At 38.5% G+C, this 25856-nt stretch overlaps 1 protein-coding gene across 1 annotated transcript in view; it reads left to right on the top strand.

Moving 5' to 3' along the window:
* The window catches only part of SCFD2 (sec1 family domain containing 2), a 204152-nt gene that overhangs the window by 20982 nt on the left and 157314 nt on the right, over positions 1-25856 (top strand). The window contains exon 3 of the mRNA XM_074822543.1: positions 15282-15409. Coding sequence (XP_074678644.1) covers positions 15282-15409 — 128 coding nt within the window. The remainder of the gene's footprint in view (positions 1-15281; positions 15410-25856) is intronic.

Here is a 25856-nt window from a genome sequence, read left to right as displayed (position 1 = left end):
TTTCTTACATTTCTCTAATAAGAAAAACACACTTCAGATGTGTTCTTGGTAAATGTTTTCACTTGTCTCATCTATCTCTGCTGCCAAATGTGACCCAAAATATATTGGTTTTACATGCCTTGAGGACATCTATTGGACAACTAACAAGTGCATCTGTAAAAGTGGAGTTGGCACTCGAATGCAATCCCTGAATGTAGATTCAATTGTCAGCACCTCATTACTAACTGTTCTTTCACTGGAATCATTTTTATTAAAATAACCTTATGCAATAGCTTTAAAACCCAGAACAGAATGCTCTAAAGTAACCTATTATGTTACATGTAGCATTCCCAAGTAATACATATGTTGCAAGGATCAGACTTTGTTTTTAGCATAATTTATTTGCTTTGTCCAAAAACTAAATTAAAATCTCTGACAAGTAACTCTTTAATATATGCATTTTAAAGAGCTGCTTGGCAAGAATTTTGATATACCTTGTAGTGTACACAATTCTACTCAGAAGCTTTCAATTTACTTGATTCGAACAGTAACTCGGTCTGGCATTCTGTGTAAGCTGTCCTGCAGCTTGTAGGAATGAAACATTTTACAGAACCGTTTTGTTGGACTAAAAGGCAGCCAGTTGAAACTCAGACAGGAGTAAATGACGGTTATGAATATTAGAAAGTTTTAAGAAATTATTTGTGTGCACTTTTTTCCTTCGCCCCTGCAGAGCTTGGCCACTGTTAAAGGAGCAAGAGTGAATTTTGGGGTAATGTTGAAATGATTAAGGTTTGCTTTATTACAGCGACCAAGAGGTCTGTGGTGTATCTCCGAAGCCTTTCAGCATCAAGCCTTCCCTTTACTTTGTGAAGTACTGTATATCCACATCTGTTAACTGGAAAACAGGGTGGGTGGGTCAGGTCGCAGTAGGCAATACTTTCAACAGAAAGAATTTCACTTTTCAGTGATTTTTCTTTTGTTTGTCTTGAAGGAAGCAAACTGACTTCAGTGTTCATCTGGATGGTCAGCTGTTTTGTTTCCAGCAGTCCTCCAATTGCTATGGTGTGCTTGGTTGTTTATTTGGATCAGCCTGCCTTTAGTTGTTGCCTGGGGTCTAAAGATCAGGTGCTGCTTCTGCTTTTGAATGGTGGTGGACAGCTGGAATAACCCTTTTTTTAAAAAAAAAAAAAAAAAAATTCTACTTGACAGTGACTTCACATGCTATTACAGGCTATGCATCTTACCTTTCTTCAGGAGCCCCTTTGAGAAATCTTTGAAGACTTCCAAATAATGTGTTACTTTGGGGGGCGGGGGGGCAGGAGAAGACGAGGAAGAAGCACTCCTAGAGCTGGTCCCATGCTGAGTCAATGCAGAAGAGCTTAGTCCTGGATGCCTGGCAACATGTGACAACACTACCCTTGATTTGGACCTGGAACTTATTTTTGCAAGTCCAAGTATGATGCATAGCTATCCACTGGGTGCCCCAGTGCCAGCATAATTGTTTAAGAGTTCCTTTTGTACTACAGTTTGAATAATGGGAAAGTTTTAGGGTAGGTAAATGTTCTGTGGCCTGTAATAAAGGTTCTGCAGTGATGGCTGGTGTGAAGCTAATGCAGAAGGAAGGAACCCTACTGGCTGGTTAATGGATGAAAATGATAACAGTATGTATTCTGTATTGTTAAATAACATAATTAAAAAAAGGAACAGATAGGGTTAGAGGAAGGATGAAGGTAAAATGTTTTGAGGCATGCTGACCACATTTTAGAGCTAGGACTCTTTGCCCAGTTGAGAGTAAATTTGCTTTTCTGTTTGCACAGAACATGTTCAAAATCATGTCTCTGTACAAGATGGAGCTTAGTGGGATTTAATACTTCAAGGATTAGTAAAACCTAAACATCAAGTCAGCCTCTGTCAAAACCAGCCCTACCTTCCTGAGATGCATCTTCCTTGCTCTCCTCTCTCAGTAATCTGCCAGCTCCTTCTGTTTAGGGTGTCAGCAGAAAGGGTTGAAATGATCAAACCTTGTGTTTGGTAAGTATGCTTGCTGTAGATCAAAAAGAAGAATCCTTAACAAAGATTAATAAAATCCCTGTTTTATTGGTACACTTGACTTTAAGTAAAGTTTTTGAGATAATCCAAGTTTTGAAAGAGACACTGAAATTCATGTATTTTAAGACAACCAGAGGCATTTAGTTCCAGGATAATAATCATGCAAGATTAGACTTCAGAGGTTCTTGAAGTTGATAAGTTACATGTCATAAAAGGACTTCAGGCAAAGGCGATCTGTTTCTTGTTGATGCAGTTTCCAGGCATGGCTTCTGTTTCAGGGCTATTCGAATGACTTCTCTTTCACTCATGCTTCCGCCTGGTGAGCAGCCAGAGCTCTGCATGGGTGCCTTTTCTTACATCCCTTACCTTCCCAAACCTGCCTTTGTTTCCTCGAGTAACATCGTTCAGCATTAGTATTACGACAGAAAACATATTGCAGTTTGCACAGTAGTCATATAATGGTGTGAAACATCACTGGGGAGTCTGTTTTGTAGAATGTGAATAGAGCTGGCTTCAGAAATGTATTTAGGGAGAGCCTGGTCCTTTGCCAGTCATTTCACGCTCGTGCTGTTTCTTTTTCCAGTAGTTCAGCAGGAGTAGCCTTACTTGTTTAGAGGAACTCTCTTCCAGACAAAACATTTGATAGCTGCTGAAGAAATAATCTCGTAGCAGTATCAGCTGCCCTATGAAATTGGAAAGCTAAAACTGTTTGCTTACATGACTCCCAGTATATGTGCATTAGTGTTATATTTAAATTTAAATTTTCCGAAGTGAATGGGAGCTTTGGTGTACTAGTCAGTAACGCAATTCAGAGTTCTAATAATTTTGTAATTTGCAGTCAACAAGGTGTTACGGAATTAAGCCCTAGTTCTCCTTTTCACGGGGTGGTTTGGAGAAGATGAAGAGTCCTGGTCTAAGCAGTTTCTCCCTACAATGTCAGCCTCTTCTGCTCACTCAGTTTATTTTACAGATTTTGATGTACTGCACTGGGGTGCCACAGCACATGTAGGGGACAACAATTTATATTTTCCCTCTGATGTTACAAATAGAGATCTGGTTTATCTGCACGTTACAGATTTGTTAGTGTTGGCATGGGTCAGCTGCAGAAAGGTAACTATGTAAGAGGTAAGTTAGTCCAGGAGTTGCAGAGATTTTGCTTGATGTTTGGTCCACAAACAAACCCTTCTTGATCTTGAGACCTGTTGTATTTATTTGTAAGGCTTTTGTGTGTACTCAGTGCTGCTTGTCGCAAGCTTATACATATAACACATCACTGCTATAGCTTAACAACAACAGTCAAGACTTAGCTTTCGGAGTTTATGTTGCTTGTGGCAGTGGTAAGATACTTAGACAGTATTACAATTTTTGGGGTATATTTTTATTCCATCTGTGGAAAGTTTGATGAGTATTTTTCTACTCATTTTGTTCTGATTACATAGCATTTTCTAGAAAGCCACAGTTAGTAAATATAAAAGGAATTACCAGTTGTTCTGTAAATCCTCCAAATTAAATTCTGGCTCAATACGAAGTGTATCTTCTTTTCTATTAATAAGAAAGAAGAAAAAGTGTAGTTTAAGGAAACTGCCTTAATGTTTCACAGCATATAATCTAGTTGAATACTCCATATTATATTGCTTCCTTATGGTTGACCTTGAGGTTTAGAGTTTCAAGTGGATATTAATGATCTTGGGAATAGCTAAAATAAACAGAACACAAAGGTGATGAGAACCCATAGCTCCCCAGACTATTCGCTGGACTGTGTAGTTTTGTTTTTAACACAGGAAAATGCTGTATTGGCTGTCTATAATCAGATGAAACATTGTAAAAATGCTGTCTAAAGGATTCTTGAATCTGACCATATCAGTTTGTTTTTATATATATATATAGTAAATTCTATGCAAAAAAAGCTCTGAATGTTTTTAAAGAAATGTTTCACTAAGCAACTGTTCTAATATTAAGCTGACACAGAAATTCTGTATTACTAGTCTATATAAATAGAATAAGAGGATTTATAAATTAATTTTCTTTTCAGATACTCTGTGTGTGTGCACATGCCTTTGTGCTGACTTTTGTTGTAGTAAAATACAGTCCACAGATTATTTTTCTGCTATCTTGAATTATTTTTCTATTTTGGTTTAATGTACACTGGTGTCATTGGTTTACGCTATTACTCTTTGATACTGGAAGTGGCTACGAGTGGAGTTGCATTACTTTTCAATAACATCATTCCGCATGCAGCTGCATTGTCTCATGTATGTGGTTATTAGCAAGTAAAGTTGTTCTGTGTCATGGATGCTGAAGTGTATGTTAAACTTTTTGGCTTTCTGAAGCCAAAAAACTTCTTGTATGTGTATCACAGCATATATATGTGTGTGTGTATATATATATATATATAAATGCATCTATATTTAGATCAACATGAAACAGGACTGTGGTTAAGATGCTTGTCCTTACAAGTTTACATGATGCTTGGATCAAGGGAATGTTTGATAAAACTTAAGATGGTGGGTTTGGCAAGTGACGAACCTCCTTCAGATGGTGGTTGGCCACAGTCATAAGACTTGTGTGCATATTCTATTTTATAAATATGGCCATCTGTAAAGTAGATATATGAATGAGCCAGAAGAGTTAAGTTTCCTCTTTTATTTTTTTATCAAAAAAAAAAAAGAAAGCAAAACGCAGAATGCTTTGTTGCCACTCACTTTTGTTGGGAGGATTTCTTCCCCTCTTTTTAATCAATTCTTGATGTGAACTGAATCCTTGCCAACTTTTTAATAATTAATTCTTAAATTTTATTGTAATTTAGTTCACCTGTGGGACTAAAAATATGTCAAATTTTAAGAGTCTGATTTACTGTCCATTATCTGTGAAGGAGGGGAAAGGAATTCAGCCCCAAACAAAGAGCTGTAGGTAAACAAAGCTGTTGTGGAGCAGTTTGGGGTTGCTGTGTTGGTTGTGTTTATAAGAATCTCCTGAATTGTTTGTTTTTAAGTTCTCCCATGCTCCACTGATAACAGGGAGCATATTTCTTCCTGGTTTGGAGTATAGTGGTCATGGTTTTATTGGAACACAATAGTTTATATGAAGCGTAGTGGTTTTGTAACTTAAAATTACGATGTTGTTTTAAAAGCTGTTTTGAGATAATTCTTTCACAATTCTTGTCTGTCTGAAATGAGCTTGTGATTTTGTGTATACTCAGTAATTTTTAGACTTTTGCTACTATGTCCATGAAAATCCTGTCCCATACTTCATATGCTTCCTTGTAAAATGAACCAAAACTTGTTCTCTCATGATGCTCAGTAACAAATTCAAAGAATACTTTCCCGTTCCTGTTGGTCTTAGTCATTGGTTGTGTCTGCTGAATCTTATTTTCTCTTCTCCTAATGGTAATTAACAGCCTGCTTTATCATCCTGCATCTGAAAATGATTGCAAAGTTTGATATAACAGCATTGCGCTGCAGTGTTGGTATCTCTAGATATGCCTTTATGAAGCTAAATATAATAGCTTGCGTATAATAACTGTTCCCTCTCTTATTGCTGTGTTTTAACCAACTTTCCCTGGTGCACTAGACAGTGTACCTTTCATTTGTGAGCTGGAACTTTCAAAGAGTAACCCCTGTTCTCTGCCCGTTTGTTTTATGCCACATTGAGTCAGCTGTATGCGGAATCAGTAATGAAAGAAAACTTGGGCTGTATCCTGGGGGCTGTCTGGCAGTCCCTCCTGGCTGTCGAGGACTAGGCAGAGCAAGTTCTCTGCTTCCCGGTTTGGTCTGCAAAGTGATCCTGCCTGCTGGGTCAGTATTACTAGCACAGGGGGATCAATGAAAAGGTAAAAATAGGAGAGAGGGAGGCAAAATATTACAGAATTTTTGACTTCTAGTGGCAAATCCTGTCTTTTTATGAACAAGTATACTGTATTAGTACAGTAAATACTGTATATTCTTGGTATGTATACCTGTATATTGAACAACATACAGTGAACTGACCAATAAACTCCTGATGAAAATGTGTTATTTCTGACAGTTATTACTTACAAATATTTCAGGTAATCCACAGGAGAATCTATTGTAAAACACTGTGGCTGATCGTCAGCTCCCATTTTTGCTCATACGCTTTAGACTTAATGGCTGCAAGCTGATTTGCAACACCTTGAGTATTGCACAACTGCTTTTAAAATGCCTGGCAGCTTCTTTTTTATCTGTCTACTGTTTAAAATAAGTGTTTTAAAATAAATTGGTGGCAAAAGGTCGCGAAGAATCTAGTCTATTTTTAATTATTTTTATTTTCTGTATCTTTAGAATGAGGTTTTTTTTAAACTAAAAATTTATGCTGCCTGTGTCTTTCAGAAAAGTAATCTAATTGTATAACTTGGTAATTAAGTTTGCTAACATCTAATAAATAATACTTTGGTCATATAGGACTATATGACCTATACAAAACAGTACAGAAACATTTATATACTAGGAAATACTCCTAGTTTGGATGTGGTAATCAGCAAAGTATATCACATAAGCAAGGCCTCTAGTTTTCTTTTGGGGAAAGTTCAGTAGTTTACAGAACTAACAATATAGAAAATTCTCCTATGTGACCCTTCCTGTTGTAGGACTTGATTTATTTTTTGCTCAAATATCTTGTGAAGTACTGAAGTAGCTTCTGAACTTTGCAGTGCACCTTAACTGACAGATTAATTTCTCGTAGCTTCTTCCATCAATTTCAGTAGTGTGATTATTGCTTTAAAATTGCTGTTTGCAGTGTAGAAAACTGCAAATCTCAAAACCTTATGCATTGTTCAGGCAAAAAAGTTGGTGTTTTAACAGCACTCCCTGTGACCTTTAGTGAATCAATTGTTTTATCAATCAAATTACGTTAGTATGAGTTAATTAATTAACTTGATCTTGATGTGACACAGCCTTCCTGGAGTATACACAGAAAGGAGGGAGAGGAAAGAAGGGTCTGTATAAACACCACATGCAAAGGCTGAAGCTATCAGCCTGCCATTAGTCCTTTATCTAAGAGGCTCTTGGCATATAAATCAAACAATAACCTCTCTGTTTTGACTCGGTGCCAAAGTACACAGCCACAGTTGAGTCTAGAGCAGATTACACCAACAGAGTGGTTTGAGGTCCTGGAGTGAAACTGGGAAATAACTGTTAAATTATTCAGGAACATATTTATGATGTTTAATGTTGGCTATCGGACTTTTTTTTAGTACCATTTGCATGTTCTAATCACAAAAACTAATACATGGAGGGCATTTTAACACACATCTAAGTAAGGATGTGAGAAAAATGTTCTAAGCTGAATGGCTGTGAAGAGCTTGTTTTTTAAAAAGTTTTGTGTGTTTTGCCATGTTGCAGTATTTTTACTAATCTATGGTGAGGGTGGTAATATCCAATGCTCCTTCTACAGTTTTTTGCAAGCACAGTACCAAGATGACATTAGCTTTCTGTTTACCTTTTTTTCTAAGTTCAAGTTCAAAATAGTTCAAGTTCCTACTGTCTATGAGGCGCTTTTAATTAGGCTAAGCAGATTTCCAGCCATATAAAATGTCCAATAGCAGAATTGCAGTCCACTGCTAAGAGCCATGTTAAAACTTAAAAAAGTTGTCATTTTACTCTCTTAGAAATAAAAAGCATTAGTCCCTTCTGGGGATGTGCAATTTGTATTTATCTGAAAATAAACATTTTGAGATTTTTGTGTTTTTCTTTGAAGAAAGTATTGCTGCATCTTCAGTTGAACACATGTTGGCTAGCCCATCGGGTGCACGTGATTGGGATGTGTGCAAATACACAGCAATGCTAGAGACCGAAGTCCTGGAAATACTGATAGCTGTTTCTACACAGAAAATTTTTGATAAATTATGTTAGAGACATTTGGTCAGTTTCAGAAGGGTGAAATGAAGAGCAGCTTCTATCTTTTGAGTTTCGACTGTGTCTGGGCAGTGTGGCAGTGCGGAGGTCAGCTCTTCCCATCCCCATGGCTTTCCCTATGTCATCCCTGTGGTGCAAAGCAGAGGCTGTTGAGGGGAGACTGTTCTTCATGTTGCTGTTTATTCTTCCCAGTGGGGGCTGCTGTGTGTGGAGTAGGGTGCAGTCGGGGACTTGTCTGTCCCTGCAGGTTGTCAGGCTAGCATGTTTGTCCAGGAATACAGAATGGTTTGGGTTGGAAGGGACCTTAAAGCTCATCTAGTTCCAACCCCCCTGCCATGGGCAGGGACACCTTCCACTAGACCAGGTTGCTCAAAGCCCCGTCCAGCCTGGCCTTGAACACTGCCAGGCAAGAAGCAGCCAAAACTCAGGGCAACCTGTTCCAGTGTCTCACCACCCTCACAGTAAAGAATTTCTTCCTTCTATCTCATCTAAATCTACCCTCTTTCAGTTTAAAACTGTTAACCCTCGTTGCCACACTCCCTGATCAAGAGTCCCTCCCCATCTTTCCTGTAGCCCCCTTTAAATACTGGAAGGCCGCTATAAGGTCTCCCTGGAGCCCAACTCTCTCAGCCTGTCCTCATAATGGAGGTGCTCCAGCCCCCTGATCATCTTTGTGGCTTCCTCTGGACCCTCTTGAGCAGTTCCACATCTTCCTTGCGCTGGGGGCTTCAGAGCTGGATGCAGTGATCCAGGTGGGGTCTTCCCAGTATATCCAGCGTAGCCTTGGCACAGCCTCCACTCTTTCTGAAACAGCAGAGGAATTGGAGGAGGAAGGATGTCTCTTGATACGTGGCCTGTCACTGCAGGCTCATAGCCAGATCTTTACATTTTATTGGAGTCTTGTGCTTCTCTTAGGTTTATTGGTATTTGAATGACATATTGCCAGCAATGGGTTTATCCTTTGTAGTAATGGTCTTCTAACCACCCTGGTGGTGTTTTTTGAAGTGCTGTGCACTTAGTGTGGATGTTGCATCGTCTTTAAACCAGTTATTGCAAAGGATATGTTGGCAGCACACTTAATTTTTTTAGCAGTTGTTCTGTTTTGGGCATTAATGTGGTATTAATGAAACTCTAATGGAATCTTTACTGAATTTTTTCTTCCTGCCTTCCTCATGTGAAAATATACAGGCACAGCTGAGCTGCAAAGCTATATAGACATAAGGTGAAAGTTTTGCTGATACAATAACCACAGAATCTCTTATGTTGAGACTATCACAATTTTCCTTCTGTTTTTTTTTTTAATCTATAAAAGTACAAACATGAGTCCTTTGTTAGGCTGAAATGTCATTTCAGCTGGTTAATTTTTGAAGCCCACTCACTGTTGTTTTCTGTCACTTATTCAGAGCCTGTGTCAGCAAGTTGCTCTTTGAAATCCTGTGTCCTTTGCCAGGTGTAGAAATAACCACATTTGTTTATTCTTCCTCCTTAACATCTTGCTTGTGTTATGTCCTCCACCTGGTTACTTGCTGTTTCTGATGTAGGCTGTGCTTTCACCTGACCCCAGGCAGTTTAAAAACAAACCAAAACTGTACAAGTCATCTTTTTCTTTCTTGATTTGGGCTACAAGAGATCTGGGAAGGAAACTGGATGTAGATACTGACTTTTCAATTTGGCTTTTGAAAAGGCTAAAGAGATTCTTGACCCATTTTTCAGTAAGGCTGGGGACATGGCAAGGGTTGCGTGTAACTGAAAGAAGAAGTTTGTTATACCGGTGTTTTATAAGGAGAAAACGGGATGACCTGATTTTGTCGTGTTAGGCAAAGCAGTCCAGGCAAAAATCCAGTAATAGATAATGTACATATAAATTTTATCCTCCTTGACTGGAAATCAGATCATATTAAAATAATTTGCAATAGCTTGACAGAGACTGCAGATATGGCTGATAATTTTGGTGATTATGGTATGCTGCTTGGACAAGTGTTTGAATTGTTTTCATTTCGTTAATTATACATGCCCATTGAAGAAATGCATTGCTCAACTAATGTTATAAATGCTAAGGGGATTAAGAATGGCTATTGGTAGAGCTGAAAACATAATCGTAAATGGTGAAGTCATTGAGTGGACATATTTTCTCGTATGGGCTTATTGCTTCTTGACCTTTTGCTCTTGCATTAGTGACCTGGAAGACCATATTTTAACAATTTATCAGTAATATACAAGACCTGGAGCAGTTAGAGAAGTAGGTATCTTTCTATACTATGGTGTGAAGCAAGAGGCATATCATTTCAGCCAAGTCTAAAATTGTGGTGTTGTGCATTGGACTCCCCCAGGGTAATGTGTCTCCAGGTTTCTGTCTTTGCTTTTAGATTTGCATATACTCTGAGAGTTTGTTCTCCATTGACTAGTGCTTGATTTCACCTATTTCCAGACTACTACTTCCAGCTTGGTAGTAGCACATCCCAGTGCCACCAACCTCCTCTGTTCTCCTCAAATGCATTCAAAATTAGTAGTTTTGAGACTAAGCCTACAGGTGATCACAGACAGGGGCACCTTCTGTCTGCCAGGCAACCTTGGCAGTATTGTCCTTGCAGGACTTGACCAGACCAGATCAAGAGAATAAGTTAAAATTATTTTAATAGATTCAAGATTAGGCATTTGATTGTCAACATGTAAATGTCTAGATCAGGCAGATCAGTTCAGGGATCTGAGCTGTGTTTAAAAATTACTAACTTTTTCCTGTCTAAGTGCACAGTTCCACACCGAACATGTTGCCACAGCTGAAAGGGGTGCCATGGGTATGAGAACAAGTTCCCCCACAGTGAGTGTTGCTGAAGCTAGCATGCCATCACCAAAAGAGCTGCTTACCAAACTGCACCTTTAATTCTGCTCAAGGCTTTGGCTTTTTCACCCTGGCATATCGCTACCAGTGAACAGCAGATTTCATTTCGCAGTCTTTCCTTTGGATATTGCAAATTTGGGAAGTGATCTAGTTAGCCACTTCACAGCTAACTTGTTCTATTCTTGATTTTTTTTTTTTTTTTTGGTCTCACCTGTCTTTAATTAAAGAAAGAGTGTCTCTGGAGACTGCAAATCAGAGCTGCTTGGAACCACCTGCAGCTCTCTTTGGTCAGCATAGAACATCCTAGCCTTTCAGACCTTCTCATCAGCACTGGTTTCCTGGCACTATTGTCAGCTGATGTCTCGTTTTAGGATTCATATAAACTATGCGTCTGATGATTTGGTCCTTTTTCCCTCTTTGTCTTATGATTCAGCTTGGAAAACTGGCATGCAAATACTAGAAGTAGGGGAAGCTGTATCTTTTAGGTGTGTCCATTTCTCCTTCTTCCTTTGTAACCTTTTTTTTTGTTTTAAAGTCCAAATTATATGCAGTTAAATTTTAATTAGTTTTGGAACAGAAAATGCCTCATTAAAAAAAATAACATTTATGTGTGAGAGGAAGGGAGAAATTAGCAATTATCGGGTGTCTGTCAAAAACCTTGCTTTATATATATCGAATGGCATAGCTGTGTCTAACAGGGCTTTTCAAAGACTTCAGCCTTATCTCTGAACATAACATAATGCTTTTGTTTAATAAACTTCTAATTTGTCTACCAGATAACTGCTACGCTTGCTTTTATTATATTCTGTTTTCTGAGATGGCTGGTTGATTAGGTACTATGACCATAATAATAAAAGGAAGGGATTGGGTATCAAAACCTGTGAGCAAAACTCTAAGCTTGTTGATGAAACTGGTTAATGGCAGAAGCCCCTGTATTTTAGTGTTCTCTGTCAAGCTTGCCATGCCCTGCAAAACATTTTTAATAGAGATGCATAGAAGTGTGCACTGTAATATTTACCTACTGTCGTGACATTTATTTTGAAGGGTGGTTTAGAGTTCCTGATCTGTATTGTAGTGTAACTGTAAAAAATTTATTTTTTCTTAGGCAAAACAACATGATTTAGACAATATCTTTAAAGGTTTTGTAATGGATAAAATATTTTTTAAAAAAATCTACTTAGTTTCACAAAACTACTTTCAGAGTGCAGCAGTTTACTAGGTAACATTTAAAATCAATAAATAATCCTTGGGAAGTCAAGGAATGCACGAGAAAGGAGAAATTTGAATTGCAGTACTGGATCCCATACAAATCACTGATTACAGCGCCCGGTGTCATCAGATTAGGGCATTTGGAGGAAAGCAGAGGAACTGCAGATGGGAAAAAGAGGAGGGGAAGGGCACCATGACAAGAGCTGGAAGGCAGTTGCAGACAAATGTCTCACCAAAAGGGGAAGATAAGATAATATTGTTTCCGAGTGTTAGAAATCTCTAAAAGGAAAATGTTGTGGTAACTTCTCTGATCAGGCAACACCAGAGCCCTGTACTGTGTCCTACTGACTCATTCCCAGCAGCCATTCCTGTCTTGTCATTGATGAAGTTAGAAGATGGGCAGCTGTTCAAAGCAAAAGCCCTTCTCTGAAGGTGTAATAGAGGGGGAGCAGGAAATGTGTTTTTAGCAGAAAACATACAAGTACTTTTGCTGCTCTTTTTCCCTATTGCATTTCCAAAAAAAATGACTAAACATGGGAACTGTTGCTTTCTGTGGATTGACCTAGTCAGTTGGCTATGTATGAGAGCTATAAATATATATTGATCTCATCCTGTTTATATATTGTTCTATATATGATACCTAAACCACTAGGTATTCAGCAAAGCAGTGGGAAGAAAAATGTCTACAGAAACTCAGTGGATTACACAGCGATCCAAGCATACAGGAGTGTGGTTGACCCACATCTGCTTTTAGGCTGTACCACAGTTGTTTTGCTTTTTGCTATTTTTAGTGTGCTAAAGTAACCCTCAGGGATCATGCAAACTTAGGTCCTTGAGATTAAAGAAAAACTACTGTAGCTAAAGGAGAAAGAAAGAGTTTACGAAGCAAAAAGGAAACACACACACACACACACACCCCAACCCCCATTTTGTTTTAGTGCACTAGTATGACTAGTTCTTTTTTTTTTTAGTTTATATAAATAAATATTATTCTATATTTATATATGGTATACTAGATATTTAAATACTATTTTATATTTAGAAATAATATTTATATTTATAAATAATTAGTCTGATATTTTTGAGGGGGTTTATTGTTTAAACTAGGAACAAGTAGAAGTACCAGCTGAAGCAGGGACTTGTAGTGATTATGCAAGTATAGTGTATGTTGCTTTCAAAGAGCTTGCAGTCTAAATTGACAGGACTGATCAACACATGGTGTGGAAAGGGGGGAGAGCAGCAAGCAAGGACAACAGGTAGAAAAATGGTGCAACTTTATCATGTACATTCTGACTTTTACTGAATTCTATAGAAGCTTTTGGGATGAATTTTCCACATTCTACTAATTGCTAAATATCTTTATGAAATATAGGAGTGAGAAAGATGAGACCTGGGCAAAATTTGGGAGACGCTTATTTTAGCTTCCTTTTGTTGTTCGTTTTCCTCTCTTTTAAAGTCTTAGCTCCTGGTGTGTGTGTGTTGATGTGAGATACTCTGCTTATATTTAGGGTGATGAAGAGAATTGGGAAAATGAGAACAGGTTAAAATCTTAGAAAACAGAAGCTTGACTTTTCTTCCAAATAGGAAAAAATCTCTTTTTCAAAGCTAGCTTCCTGCTGTTTTAGGCCCGATTCCTGATTTCCATAGATTTGCATTTGGAATTGCATGTTCAGGAAGGGATTAGTTAACATGCAAAGTGGTGGCCTCTTGCAATCCATACCTCAGGCACGATTGTAGATGACAGTGAGACATACCTTGTGAATGTGATGTGAACAGAATCAATAGGCTGCATTTAAAAGTGATGCTGTTTGGGTAAGAACTGAATCATAATAGAGTAGATAGTCTGTAAAAATAGCATTAGTCTGTAAAAATAGCATACCCAAGGATCCATTACCTAAGGGAGACTTGCGTTGAAGCATCTAGTTGCTTTGGAAATCTTCCTTATTTCTTGCTCTATCATATGTTATAAATCGTCGTGCGTTTTCTTCGCACGAGTCCCCTTGGAGCTGCTGCCCATGAACAGCACGCAGCATCAGCGCTCAGATCAGAGTTGGCCATGGAGTAGAGGGAGCTGTGCAGCTGCCCTGGCTGATCTGGGATGTGCTGCCTCCTGCCTCCGTGACTGGAGGAAGGTCGAGTTGCACTATGTGAAAGAGAAATGGAAAGACTGTGTCAGGTCATCTGATTCTTCCTTTCTTAAAGCATGGCAATAGGATGAAATTTGCTCTTCCTGTTCATTTGTTGTTTGTTCAGAAGAAGAGTAACTCAACCTTCTTCCCACGGTCCTTCCACCCACTCAGGCTTTGACAGAGGATGTGGGTTCCTGGGATGACAGGAGTGGGGCTTGGTGATTCTCTTACCTGGTTTGGGAGATAGTACAGCTTTGCTAAATACAGCCCTGCTGCTGCAGCAGAGCATAAGCACAGCTGCTCTGTAACATGTATCAAATGAATTGTTCAGGTTTTTTATTTTCTGTGAAACAAAGCTTGTTTTAGCATGTTTATAAGCATGTTGTAAATGACATCAAAACGTATTTAGGAGTTTAAATGTCTCCTGAGGGAAAACCAGAGGGAAGGTTTTTCTTTAAAAAAAAAAAAAAAAAAAAAGTAAAATTCCAACACAGTTAATCCCGATGTGTGGTTTTAGCCCCAGGTGAGGGTTTTTCCTCCCTTCTTCCCCCCACCCCCCTACTGAGAAAACACTGAATTCATTCACAACAGCAACAAATGCAGTGTCCCGAAGGAGAGAGAAGCCTGACAGGGAACTGAGTGCCTGAAAATTCCTAATTTAAGTTTAGCAACAGCAACAATAAAAAGGAAATCCGTAAACACAGAGAGCATAAAGGACTGTTACATTCTGCTATGGATTATTCCTTTCATGTAAGGAGAATCCATGAAACCCAGAGTGACAGTAGTTCATTAAATCATACCAGCAGCCTTCAGTGCTGGAAGTATTGGCTTTAGATTTAAACTCTCGTGGGGAAGTTAGAGCCCATCCTTTCCATAGCTTTTTGGTAACTGAGGAAGTTTGGACCATTTCTGATATTCCCATGTTTGAACAGTAGTGGTTACTTTGAGGCTGACATGCTTATTTGTTGTATATGAATTCTAACGCTTTACAATTGATAGCAAAAAATTGTAGATTTTTTTCTGTAAACCTGTAGCGACTGTTCTGCTAAGAAAAATCAAACTTTTATATCACTTTATTTTTGCCTGTATCCTGCCCACCTCAGAGGAGTTACTAAGTAGAAGCACTCATCTTAAAATATAAATGTTGTCTTAAGCTTACTCCATTATTCAAGCAATGTTTAGTGTAATCCTGTCATTTTCTTATAGTGATCCAGCTGCCAAAGCTCTCTGGGAGTCCTTCATGAACCTCAAGCAAAAGGAAGCTGTGATGGAGGCTAGGAGACACCTTGTGGAGGCTGCGAGCAGAGAAAATTTACCTATTAAGATGAGCATGGGTGAGTAGTGTGACATACCCTTCCTTACATAGTGGTAATGTGAAAGATGGTGTCAGCTCCTCTTCCACTTAAACCTCTCGGGGAAAACTCACCCCATCCTTGGTTCATCCCCATCCTTGTCAACAGATTTCAGGTGAGCATCGTGGCTACTATAGGATCTTTCTGGTATATATGTGAGTGGCAAGTGTTTTCTTTTAAATACAACCACCTTAAGATTGAGAGCAATGGTGAAGCAGTAGAGTTTTATGAAGGAGGGTTTTAAAGGCATGCAAATGGTTAGCAGTGCTGCTTGTCTTTATTCTGCAAAGCATGAAAATTTGGGTATTCTTAAAAAGTCAGCAGGATTTGCGTCCTGAAAGAAGGCATTGTAAATACCACCTGATCTGATGGAAGCTGTGCAGATCTTACATATGATTACATTATACAGGTAGTGATTATATTACATAGATAGTGAGGTTTATGTGGAGTAAGGCTGCCTGGCTCAAGAGCGTTTAAGCTGAAAACCCCATCTGGGCACTCTTTAAACCTAAATTCTTCAAGATATTAGAGATACAGATTATAACATAATGACTTTCAATAGCTTTTTTAGAACCTCATTCTCACTGTATACCATACTCAGTGAAATGCAGGAATTGACATAACGTTAGTCTTATAAAAACTGGTATGGCTCTATACCGCAATAATTTTTTGCATTTTATGTACTCTAAGACTATTTTATGCTGAACTTTTCATCAAGAGAGAAAGGTCCTCATGGAATAAGAGTAATAGGCTTTTATCTGGGACTCCAGAGTAAACTGCCAAGATACTGTAGAAGAATTAGATGTACAGCCAACTCATGAACTGTTAACAACTATAACATTTCATATATTGTATGGTCTTTACAAATACCTAGACCATGCATTTAGTAGCTTATTAATCAGAAATACTAGATCTCTGCAACAGTAATGCTGTAAGCTGTTTTATAGAAATGAAAAAGGAGCAGCTGTGAGAGGGCTATTACAAATCTGTCTGAAGGAGGTAAGGCACAGTAAATAATACCTTGTTTAAGCTTTCGCTGATAATGTGTGTGTGAATATTCACCATAATAACATTAAGAAGCCCCCACTGTTTTTCTACTAAATATGCCTTAAAAAAAGATTATTAATGTTGAAATTCAGCTTTGTTTTAAAAGTAATTACGTCCTGTCTTTGAGAGATAATGATCCATCTACCACCTTTGCTGCTTTGTGTGAATGATTAGATCAGCCACCCTTTCCTCTGTGTCCCTTTCCCATAGTATCCAGTGAAGGCTGCAATAACTCAATTCTTAATCATATTAGCTGACACTACTGATGGCAGCCTAAACGTCTGACATACCTGGGCCCAATATAGCACTATGTAGAAACACTTAAGGTTGATGGTGAAACAAATTTCTGACACTGTAGGTCTTGAGACTTTTTTTTGGTTGAAGTATAGCTGTAATTTACTAACGTTTATGGAACCTTTTTATTTGTTTTGTCCATTATATATTTATATTGCACTAGAATCATAATCAGTTGTTAACTCTGTAGTTGAATTTCAAAGGGCGATACAAAATTCTTGTAAATGATAAACAGGGATAAAATGAGAAACAAGGAAAGGAGAGCCATAAATGCAGAAAAACCGAAATTCACGTCAAGATGTCACATTGGCCAATGACACATATTTATTTATGACTTTTCAGAACAGATCTGCAACTTTACAACATTCATTCCTCATTTATCGTGCTACAGAACATCTTAGCTCTCTGCAGGGAAGCTGGAAATTGTGGTTTTTTATCAATTGCTGCTGAGAAGGATAAATTCTAGTGGTATGTTCTGGTCCCGATTGCTGTGTGTAGTCAAAAGGCTCCTTCCACTGTGACTGTGATATGAGGCAACACTGGCTGGAGAGAAGGAAGATATTTTCACTCTGCTCTGTCCTTAGACTTGAGTTTTTATGACTTTACCTCAGGTTCTGCTTGTATTGGAAGATCTTGGTGGATTGCACACTGTTTTTTCCAACACTTAGGGTATTTTCTGAGTTTTTTATGGCCCTAATATTAAATGTCAGAGAGTTTTTTCTAGCATGAAAGTTACCTCTTACTCTCTTTAATAAGACCAGCTGTGTCAGGTGGTAAGAGTATTTTCCTTACTACTACTTTTTTGCTTTTTTCCCCCTGGAAATAAGGAGTGAATTACATTTGAAAGCAAAGCTTTGAATTCCATTTGGTGTAGCTGAGCCCTCCTGCAGTGGCCACCTGCCTGAAAGACTGCATCACGTGTGACACTGGCAGCATGGGGGCCCTGTGCAGCAATGAGAAACTCGATCCCATCCTGTTTCCATATTTTTGGTGGAAGGAAAATAAATTCTGTTGTTGTCTGAGCTTTGAAAGGTTGCTCATTACTCTGAGGTGTGTGTGTGCTTGCCCACATTTTCCCGGCAAGCAATGTGCCTGGCACCAGGCTTCCCTCTTTCTCTGCCTGGCTGCGCATGACAGGAGTTCTGACAGTTGTGGGAGGACACACAGCTCAAGCTTTCACTTTTTGATATCTTCTGAATGTGTCCCCCTTCTCCTGAGAGGGAAGAAGAGTAGGAGAACTGCAGAAGGGGACACATGTCTTCTCCCCAACACCCCTGTATGTCTGCAGGCCACTGGGAACTCCCATCTTCTCCCACCAAAATCATCAGGAGTGGAGAGAGGAGAGGAGTTCTGAGGAAGAAGAAAGGGAAATAAAAGAAGTCAACAATTTTGGCCACGTCTTTTGAGATGAGTAGATTGGAGTGCTGCTTTTAGGTGTTCTTGATTTGCATATTCATTTTATTAGTTGTATCAAGCAAAGTGGTAGTGGGGATGTCTGGAAGTCCTATTGACTGTTTCAGAAGGGATCAGTGTAGAAAGAAGGTGGCTGAAGATGAGCTGGCAACATTTTGTTGAAAGTTTTGGTGGATGGACTCTTGGAGCAAGCCCAGTTTCAAATTTAAGACCATCTCCATGACATTTGTAAATAGAGCAGGATTCTCTCCTCCTTCTGTAGCTGTCTCATACTCAGGTTTTCAGATGGGCCATTAAGTGGTCTTATACCATATTCAAGGAAGATTTGCCTTTTTTTTTTTTTTTCTTTCATTTATGTGCAAGGAAAGTGTGTATTTTACCCGTCATTTCACTGAGTTGTCGTTACAAACTTCAGCAAGTGACACAAGCTAGTAAGCTGTCCAGAACTGTTCATTGCAAGCAGTTTAAAATCCTGTTTCTTTTTTAAAGAAGAATTGCAAGTCTTAGGAAACTGCATCACAGAGGGAGACAAAGTGCCAAGTGATGGTCCATAAAACCAACTAGAATACAAAACTGTGAAGCTACTTTGCCCTTTCCTTACAGAACAAAACCTGAGCTGTATAGCGATGTAGCATATCTGATTTTCTGCAGAGAAGCACTGTGCAGAATTCGAGCCAGCATAAAGGCTTTATGTATGCTACATCCAGTTTAATCTGTTCCATCCATAAATACATAATACGGGTTTTGAAGGTGTAATTTCCTGTGGAGTTTAGTAATGCTGCCAGTATTGACTTTTGGGGAGTGTTTGTTTGATATCGCTTACTGGGTGCATGCTGACATTGAGACCCCTTCTTTACAGGATGATACAAATGCACCAAAACCATGTAACTAACATATTAGTTACATCTAAGGTTGGCCTTAATCCTTTCAGCTAGATACATTTCCCAAAACATTATGTGTTTGCATGTAAACAGATGGAGCTGTCTTTTGCTAGATGTCCATTTAAATAGAGGCATTAAAATACTCCATATCTCTAGATATACACACGCACATACTTTAAAAAAAACAGAAAACAACAAACAAGACTTTTTAAGAGCTACATGTGCTCCATTTTGCCTCAGAGGCAGTTTCATTTGTGTTTTGGATACCCAAGTGAATGCTGATAAATATGTGGGGAAGATAAATATTTGCCAAGTTCTGGTCAGATATCCCATTGTGTAGGTGTAAATTATTTTGACATAATAAAAGTCCTGGCATTTAAAGAAAATTGTTTTATTTAAAGAATTAAGTCTCCTTTTGAAAAGCTTTTTGGAAGACAGTTTAGAAGATCATCAGAATAGCATTTGGGTGAGATTTATAGCATTGTGCTAAATACAAGTGAAATTGTAAATACTGGAAAGGATTTACTTCTGCTCAGCTCTTAAAGTAAATGACTGAAAGTAGTTCTGCTCTGAGGCAGCAGCCTGATTTACACTACAGCAGAAAGGTTGCTGTTTTTTCCATTCCTCTACTTCCCATTCCGTTCTTCATAGGTCTGATGCATATCTTAATCATCTTCTGAACATGGCAGCCCATGAATCTCTTGTTGAAAGCTTTGCTATTAGCATAGTATTTGGCAGTGGTAAAAACTGTGCTACAAATGTTCTTTTGTGGCTTTAGAAACACCCTTGCTCCTCTGTTTGAAAAGAGCACAGTAAACCTTGATTGAGACTGAATTCCTTTATTGTGTCTTTTTACTGGCATGGAGACTGATGAAAGTCGAAACACTAGTATAGTAACAGAAACAAAGTGCAGTGTGCTGTTACACGAGCCCTTGTTAGCAGAAGAAAAGCCTTTTGGTTTCTTTCCATTTGAACTGTACAAATACAGTTTTAAAAATCAATCCCACTACAAAATTAGCAAAGCCTTAGGCTTTGTGAAGTAAAGAGAAGTACTGTAACTTTTTCAGATGGGCTGGCTTGCATGGGTTGAATTGAACTCTAAAATTTGTTTGGGTAGGAATAGGAAGATTCTGAAGTTTTAGCCTGGAGATATGAAATAACATTTTGAGTTAGAAAAGTACCTTAAAATGGACAGGAAAATGTAGATGAATACCTTATCTAAAGAATATAAAATGTGTTTTATTTTTTTAAATGAAAAATTGCATTGGACTGTAACAGTGTTTAACATGCTACTTATTCCTGACAAGATTGATGTAAAAATATTCAAGATTCAATATTATCAATTCCTGGAATAAACTTTAGGGATAAAAGCTACTTACTAAGAAAATAAACTGTAATAAAGTAGAGAAGTACATACATATCTTTCCAGATAAATCAAGCCTGATCTCAGATATCTAAAATCCACCCTGGCCAACCATTTGAACAACTCTGTGATAGAGACAAGTAGTGAGACAATGTCAGTATGGGTTTGAAGTCTTTACAAAGGAGGAGCAGGCAGATGAGCATTGCAGGGCTCAAAGCGGTCTGCGGGGTGTTTGAATCCCATCTGCAGCACATCTCTGGGTAAGTGATGGGTACCTGGATAACAGCTGGGCTTGGGAGACACTATGGCCTCCCATTATGCAGAGAGGAGATCATATCGTAGACTGGTTCTTGGGCTGTTTATGCACATTTCTCTGTTGCCTGTTTACCTGGTCTCCAAACCCATTGGGAGAGCAAGCTGCAGAATCAGTGAGGCAGCAGCCAAAGTCTCCCTCCAGGCATTCTCATGAAACGGGAGGCTGCCCATACTAGCTACGCTGAGTGTGGCCTGGCTTAGCCCCAGGAGTCCCGAATTCCTGACGATGGGTCTCACAGTGCTACTCCAAGGGCTCACTGGTGTTCTCAGGGCATTTTTCCAAGGAGAAGGGATGCTGCCTGTCTCAGGCCTGAACTCCTTCCACTGCACAGCCTGGATCCTGAGCAGGCGGTTCCTGAGTTAAATTAGTCTGCTTTTTGTCTCATCAAAAGTAACAGAAGTCCTGCAGTGTGGGACTATCTAGCCAAGCAGAATTGTTTTTTCCAGCCTGTTGTAATACTGAGTTCTTCATTTCTCCCTGTAGTGCAACTAAAAACGTAGTCTTGACTTGAAGCAAATGTTCCCAATCTCACTGATGGTCAGCATAGCAGATGTTTTGTTACATCACTCACCTCCAGAGGCAGGAAGGCTTTTTGCTTCTCAGACTGCTAAATGTTTTTGAAGAGTTTGAAGTGTTTCTGAAAGTTTTGGATACATTCCTATTTGGGGAGCTTCTGTATAGGCCTTTGCGTTCCTAGGGGAGTGCTCTTTGAGTATAGTGGGGTTAGGCTTTCCCTGATAACTCTTGATGAAGATGGTCTTTCTGAATAGTCATTACCACATTGAGAACTGTAGAAAGAAATTGATAGTATGGCTGTTTCACCTTGCAGTGTTACACCAGGATGAAGTTCAGGGTTTTGACTCTGTTGAGTATGGTTAGAGTGTTCACCATGTTCACCTAACTAAATAGATCCTATCTTCTGGTAATCATTGGTTTTGCTAGTCTAGGACAGAGATGTTGCTCCAAACTCCAGATTGTGCAAAGACTATGTAGCCTTCTGCTGGTTTTTCTTAAGCAACTAAACTTTTCAGTTCATCTCTGTAGCTCATTAGATGTAACAGAAAGGATGAAGGATACTGATATTCCTGCCAACAAAGTTCTCTGTTTTTCAGGAGATGTGACAAAATAGCTGAGATGGAGAGATGTTCAGGAGCAGAAGTTTGTTTTTCATCTGTAAGTGACACTGCATTTGGGTGTAGTGTTGCTTAGAAGCATCACCGGCTGAAAAGCCATCTTTGCACTAATCATTGTGCTTCTTTCCAGTTGGATGTTGAATTCAGGGAAGCGGTGTGCCAGTTCATTTTTTCAGTCTCACCAGCCGAAATAGAGTAGCATCCTTGAGAACACAAAACAATTGCTCAAAAGAGAAAACAAACATACCTTAGAATAACTGAAGGTGTGGTGTCCACGTGCATATTTTGCAATTTATCCTCCATCCCTTCTTTTTCAGTCTAGCACATATAGGTTCCTATAGTTGAAAGAAATGTGATTTATGAGGAGCGAGTACTTACGCTCTTGGCAGGTTGAACAGTGAATGGAGTGCTTATTGGACTTGGAAATGGCTGTTAGTGTGGAGATAACCCTGTAGTAGAAGCTTTGTGGTAAAGAAGAAGAAAAGGCAGTGGCAGAACGCTCATTTTGAGATCACAGATATGCATCCTTTCTTATCAAGTGCATCCCAGAGAAAGAATTCTGTAGTAAGAAGTTGACCGAAAAGGCTTGGCAGGAAATTTGCCCCTTTTTAATGACTGCCAGCAGATTAGCACAGAATGAGTGGTATCAACAAATACGGGTGAATTGTAGAATAATTTTGGGTTGAAAGGGATCTCTGGAGGTCGTCTAGTCCAGCCCCCTGTTCAAATCAAGGACAGCTTAAGAGTTAGACTAGATATGTTGGACCTTGTTCAGCTGAATTTTGAATATGTACAAGGATGGCAATTCCACAGCCTGTCTGGGTACTCTGTACCAGTCTTAACCTCTCTTGTGGAGAAAATGTTCTCCTTTACTGTTTGATTTTTCACTTGCTGCAGTGTGTGGCTATTGCTTCTTGTCCTCTCACTGCGCACCTCCAAGAAGTCTGATTTAGTCTTCTCTATAATCACTCATTATGTCCTTGAAGACAGTAAGTAGCTCCCCTCCCTGCTTTTATTTCTTGAGACTAAACAAACCCATCTCCTTCAGCCATACTCGTACATCATTTTCTCTAGTCCCCTAAACCATTTTAGTGATCTTTCTCTGGACCTCCTCTAGTGTGTCTTGTACTGTGGAGCCCAAAACTTCATACTCCAGCTGCTGTCTCACAAGTACTAAATAGAGGGTTATAACCACTTCCCTCTGCCCGCCGGCTGCATTTGTGCTGATGCCACCTAGTACATGGCTTGCTTCCATTGCTGCAAGGGCATGTGGCTGATTCATGTTCAACTTGACAGACACATTTAATCCTGAACTTTAGAGGGATTTAGGTCACAGATCCAGTATTAGACTATTGCAAGTGAAAGAAACACAGGAAAAGATGAAATAAAGGCTGAAAAAAAGGACTTCGTGATTGCTGCAAAATGGCATGTTGAATGTGGCAAGAGGCTTGCTAGTGTCTACAGGCGTCCATGAAATGTGTTCTTAGTGAAAGCTATTGTTTCTACAGTTGAAAAGAGAACTGGAAACTGCTGTGTCCCAAATGTTGAAATATCATGCTAACAAATAATAGATTTTAATCCTCCTTGTTGGACTTTTGCTCAAACACTGGAAATATTTAAAAATGAGAGGACTTCTTACATGCAGTTACTTAAGATTACTGTTATTAACTGCATTTGTTTTATTTGGGCAAGGGCTTGAGGATCAAAAAAAGAGGTACTATGCCAGGTCCAGACACAGGCTATGACTCTTTAATACTGATGAGTTTAAAAGCAAAGGAACTCCTAACTAGTGGAGCAGTGCAATATATTTCATGAGGAAGAAGAAAAGTCTAAAGCGATAAAGGCAGCTGTAGGTAGCTTGTTCTTATCTAGCTCTGTTGATCTTGTAGCTGCCCAGCTGATTGAGACAATTCTTTTTTTAAAACAACTTACCAGTTCCTTTTCTTTGTCTCTCACCCTCCCTTTCTCCCCTCCCTTAATTTGTCTTTCAGTAGGTTATGTTCCTTTATGACTTGGGGAAAGCACCACTTCGCATCTACCTGTTATTTTTGCACTGGTTTGTATATCTTTAATGGCAGAGTATCAAAAACGCAGTTTTTTTCTGGGAAATAGACACACTAAAATCCATCCTATTGAGGAAAGGAGAGGAAAAACGGTGATAGAACATCTGTGTCATTTGCACATCCTACCTGAAAAAAATACCTTGAAATACCAAATCTTCATCTTAATTGTAGAACGGTTTAGAATGTGCAACCCCACTGGCTTCTCCTAATGCAACAACAGCTACAGCTTTTGGGAGAGGGTTTGGAAGTGGCCCTGGGAGTTAAGTCCTGCCCTCTGCTTAAAGAAAACATGCCTAATTTAGAGGAGACATAGATATGTGGAGTGTACTCATGACAAAATTAAATACATTTTAAACAGATAAGGTTAGCAGAGATGTTTTAATCCCAAACTGAAATTACTCAGAATAGTATTAAAGAAAAATAGAAGTTTTGTAGAGCATTCTGTACTTCCTCTATTGAAAGAAGTTTATTTGGAGGGAAAATATCTCTCCCTCAATATTTTAGGAAGGTATTCCCTGCAGGTGACTGTAAATGGCTTTTTGTTGTTCTTGTTTAGGAAATCAAGTGTTCAGATTTGTTCTGTGTGTTGTGAGTTGGTTTGGATTGGTTGGTTTGTTTAATGAATACTGCATTATGCATTATGTGAATTTACCTTAAAAACGAAGTGTAATATTGGGACTACTCACATTTAATTTAAGTTTAAAGAAAGACTTCAGTTAGTTCTGAAGTATCAAGCACCGTGTTTTACCCCAAGCTCTTGATGAAAATTGTAGGGTTCTTTTTATTCTGTGACTTAATACTCTTGCAGAAATAAACAGTTCCTATGTTAAGTTAGTTTTCAAAGTTTCAGTAAAGGTATTTTTGCCTCAACTGTCTCTCGTTGTTCAGTCAATAACCTACTGCATACTAAATAATCTCTTGTGGTGTAAAATGGGTAATGGTTCAAGCCCTAACAAAATTGTAAAGCATGTCATATTTGCATCTCATACCCCATTTACTTTTCTCTTCACCGCTACAAAACAGCAGATGGAAGTGAAACACAGAACCCTGTGTAGTGATGTGAAACAGAGAAATATGCTGGTAGTATGTTATCTTTGATTAAATTGTAGTTGGCACATCAATGCAGGACTATTTGGCTAACCTTACTGTTACTTTTAAGAAGGTAGTAGGGTGACAATAGTTTTTCTATGTGTCTGGACTTTTTGTATAAAGTCTATAAAGTCTTTCTTTTTTTTCTTTGTAAATATCTTTTTTTTTTTTTTTAAACAGTAAACCCAAACACTTAAATATGAACTTGTGGCCAGGTCTCCTTCCATGTCTGGTTGTGATTAGAGTTGAAGATAATTCTTAAAAATTTAAAAGAAAACAGAAGTGTGTTGCTCTTGCAGGACTTCTGCAAATATATAATTTCATTATTTATATTCTTTGCTAATGTAATACTGCAAAGCTTATGTTAACTTAAGTATGAAGTCTTTTTGTCTTGATAAAAGTATTGTGAAAAGCCTGTATTAATGTGGTCTTTCTCTAGACAAGTTACATGATGTTCACAATAGTTGGCAGTAAACATTAATGTAAGATAAACCTTTGTTTCAAATCTTCACAAATGTTTAATGTAAATGTACATTGTTATTAATTTTTTAAACTGTGTATCTTTAAGAGGAAATGACTGTGGGTTAAAAGCTTAAAAATTTAAATATCATTTACTTGCATATATACTGGTAACTAGTATTGTTTTGAGAGATGTCGTAAGTAACTACTGCTTTATTGGCTGGAATCTGTAGTCAGTCACAGTGTTTCTAATGTGTCTAAACAACCAACTTTTATATCAAATAAACAAAATTGCTCAAGAAAGGTTGAAATGATTCTTCCAGTTTTTGATTACCCATTAGTTAGTAGTAGGTATACAGCTAGATCAGTAA

The sequence above is a fragment of the Strix aluco genome, chromosome 4, assembly GCF_031877795.1.
Source record: "Strix aluco isolate bStrAlu1 chromosome 4, bStrAlu1.hap1, whole genome shotgun sequence".
Lineage (NCBI taxonomy): Eukaryota > Metazoa > Chordata > Aves > Strigiformes > Strigidae > Strix > Strix aluco.
Note: the sequence above shows the minus strand (reverse complement) of the source record. Positions and strands in the feature narration are given on the sequence as shown.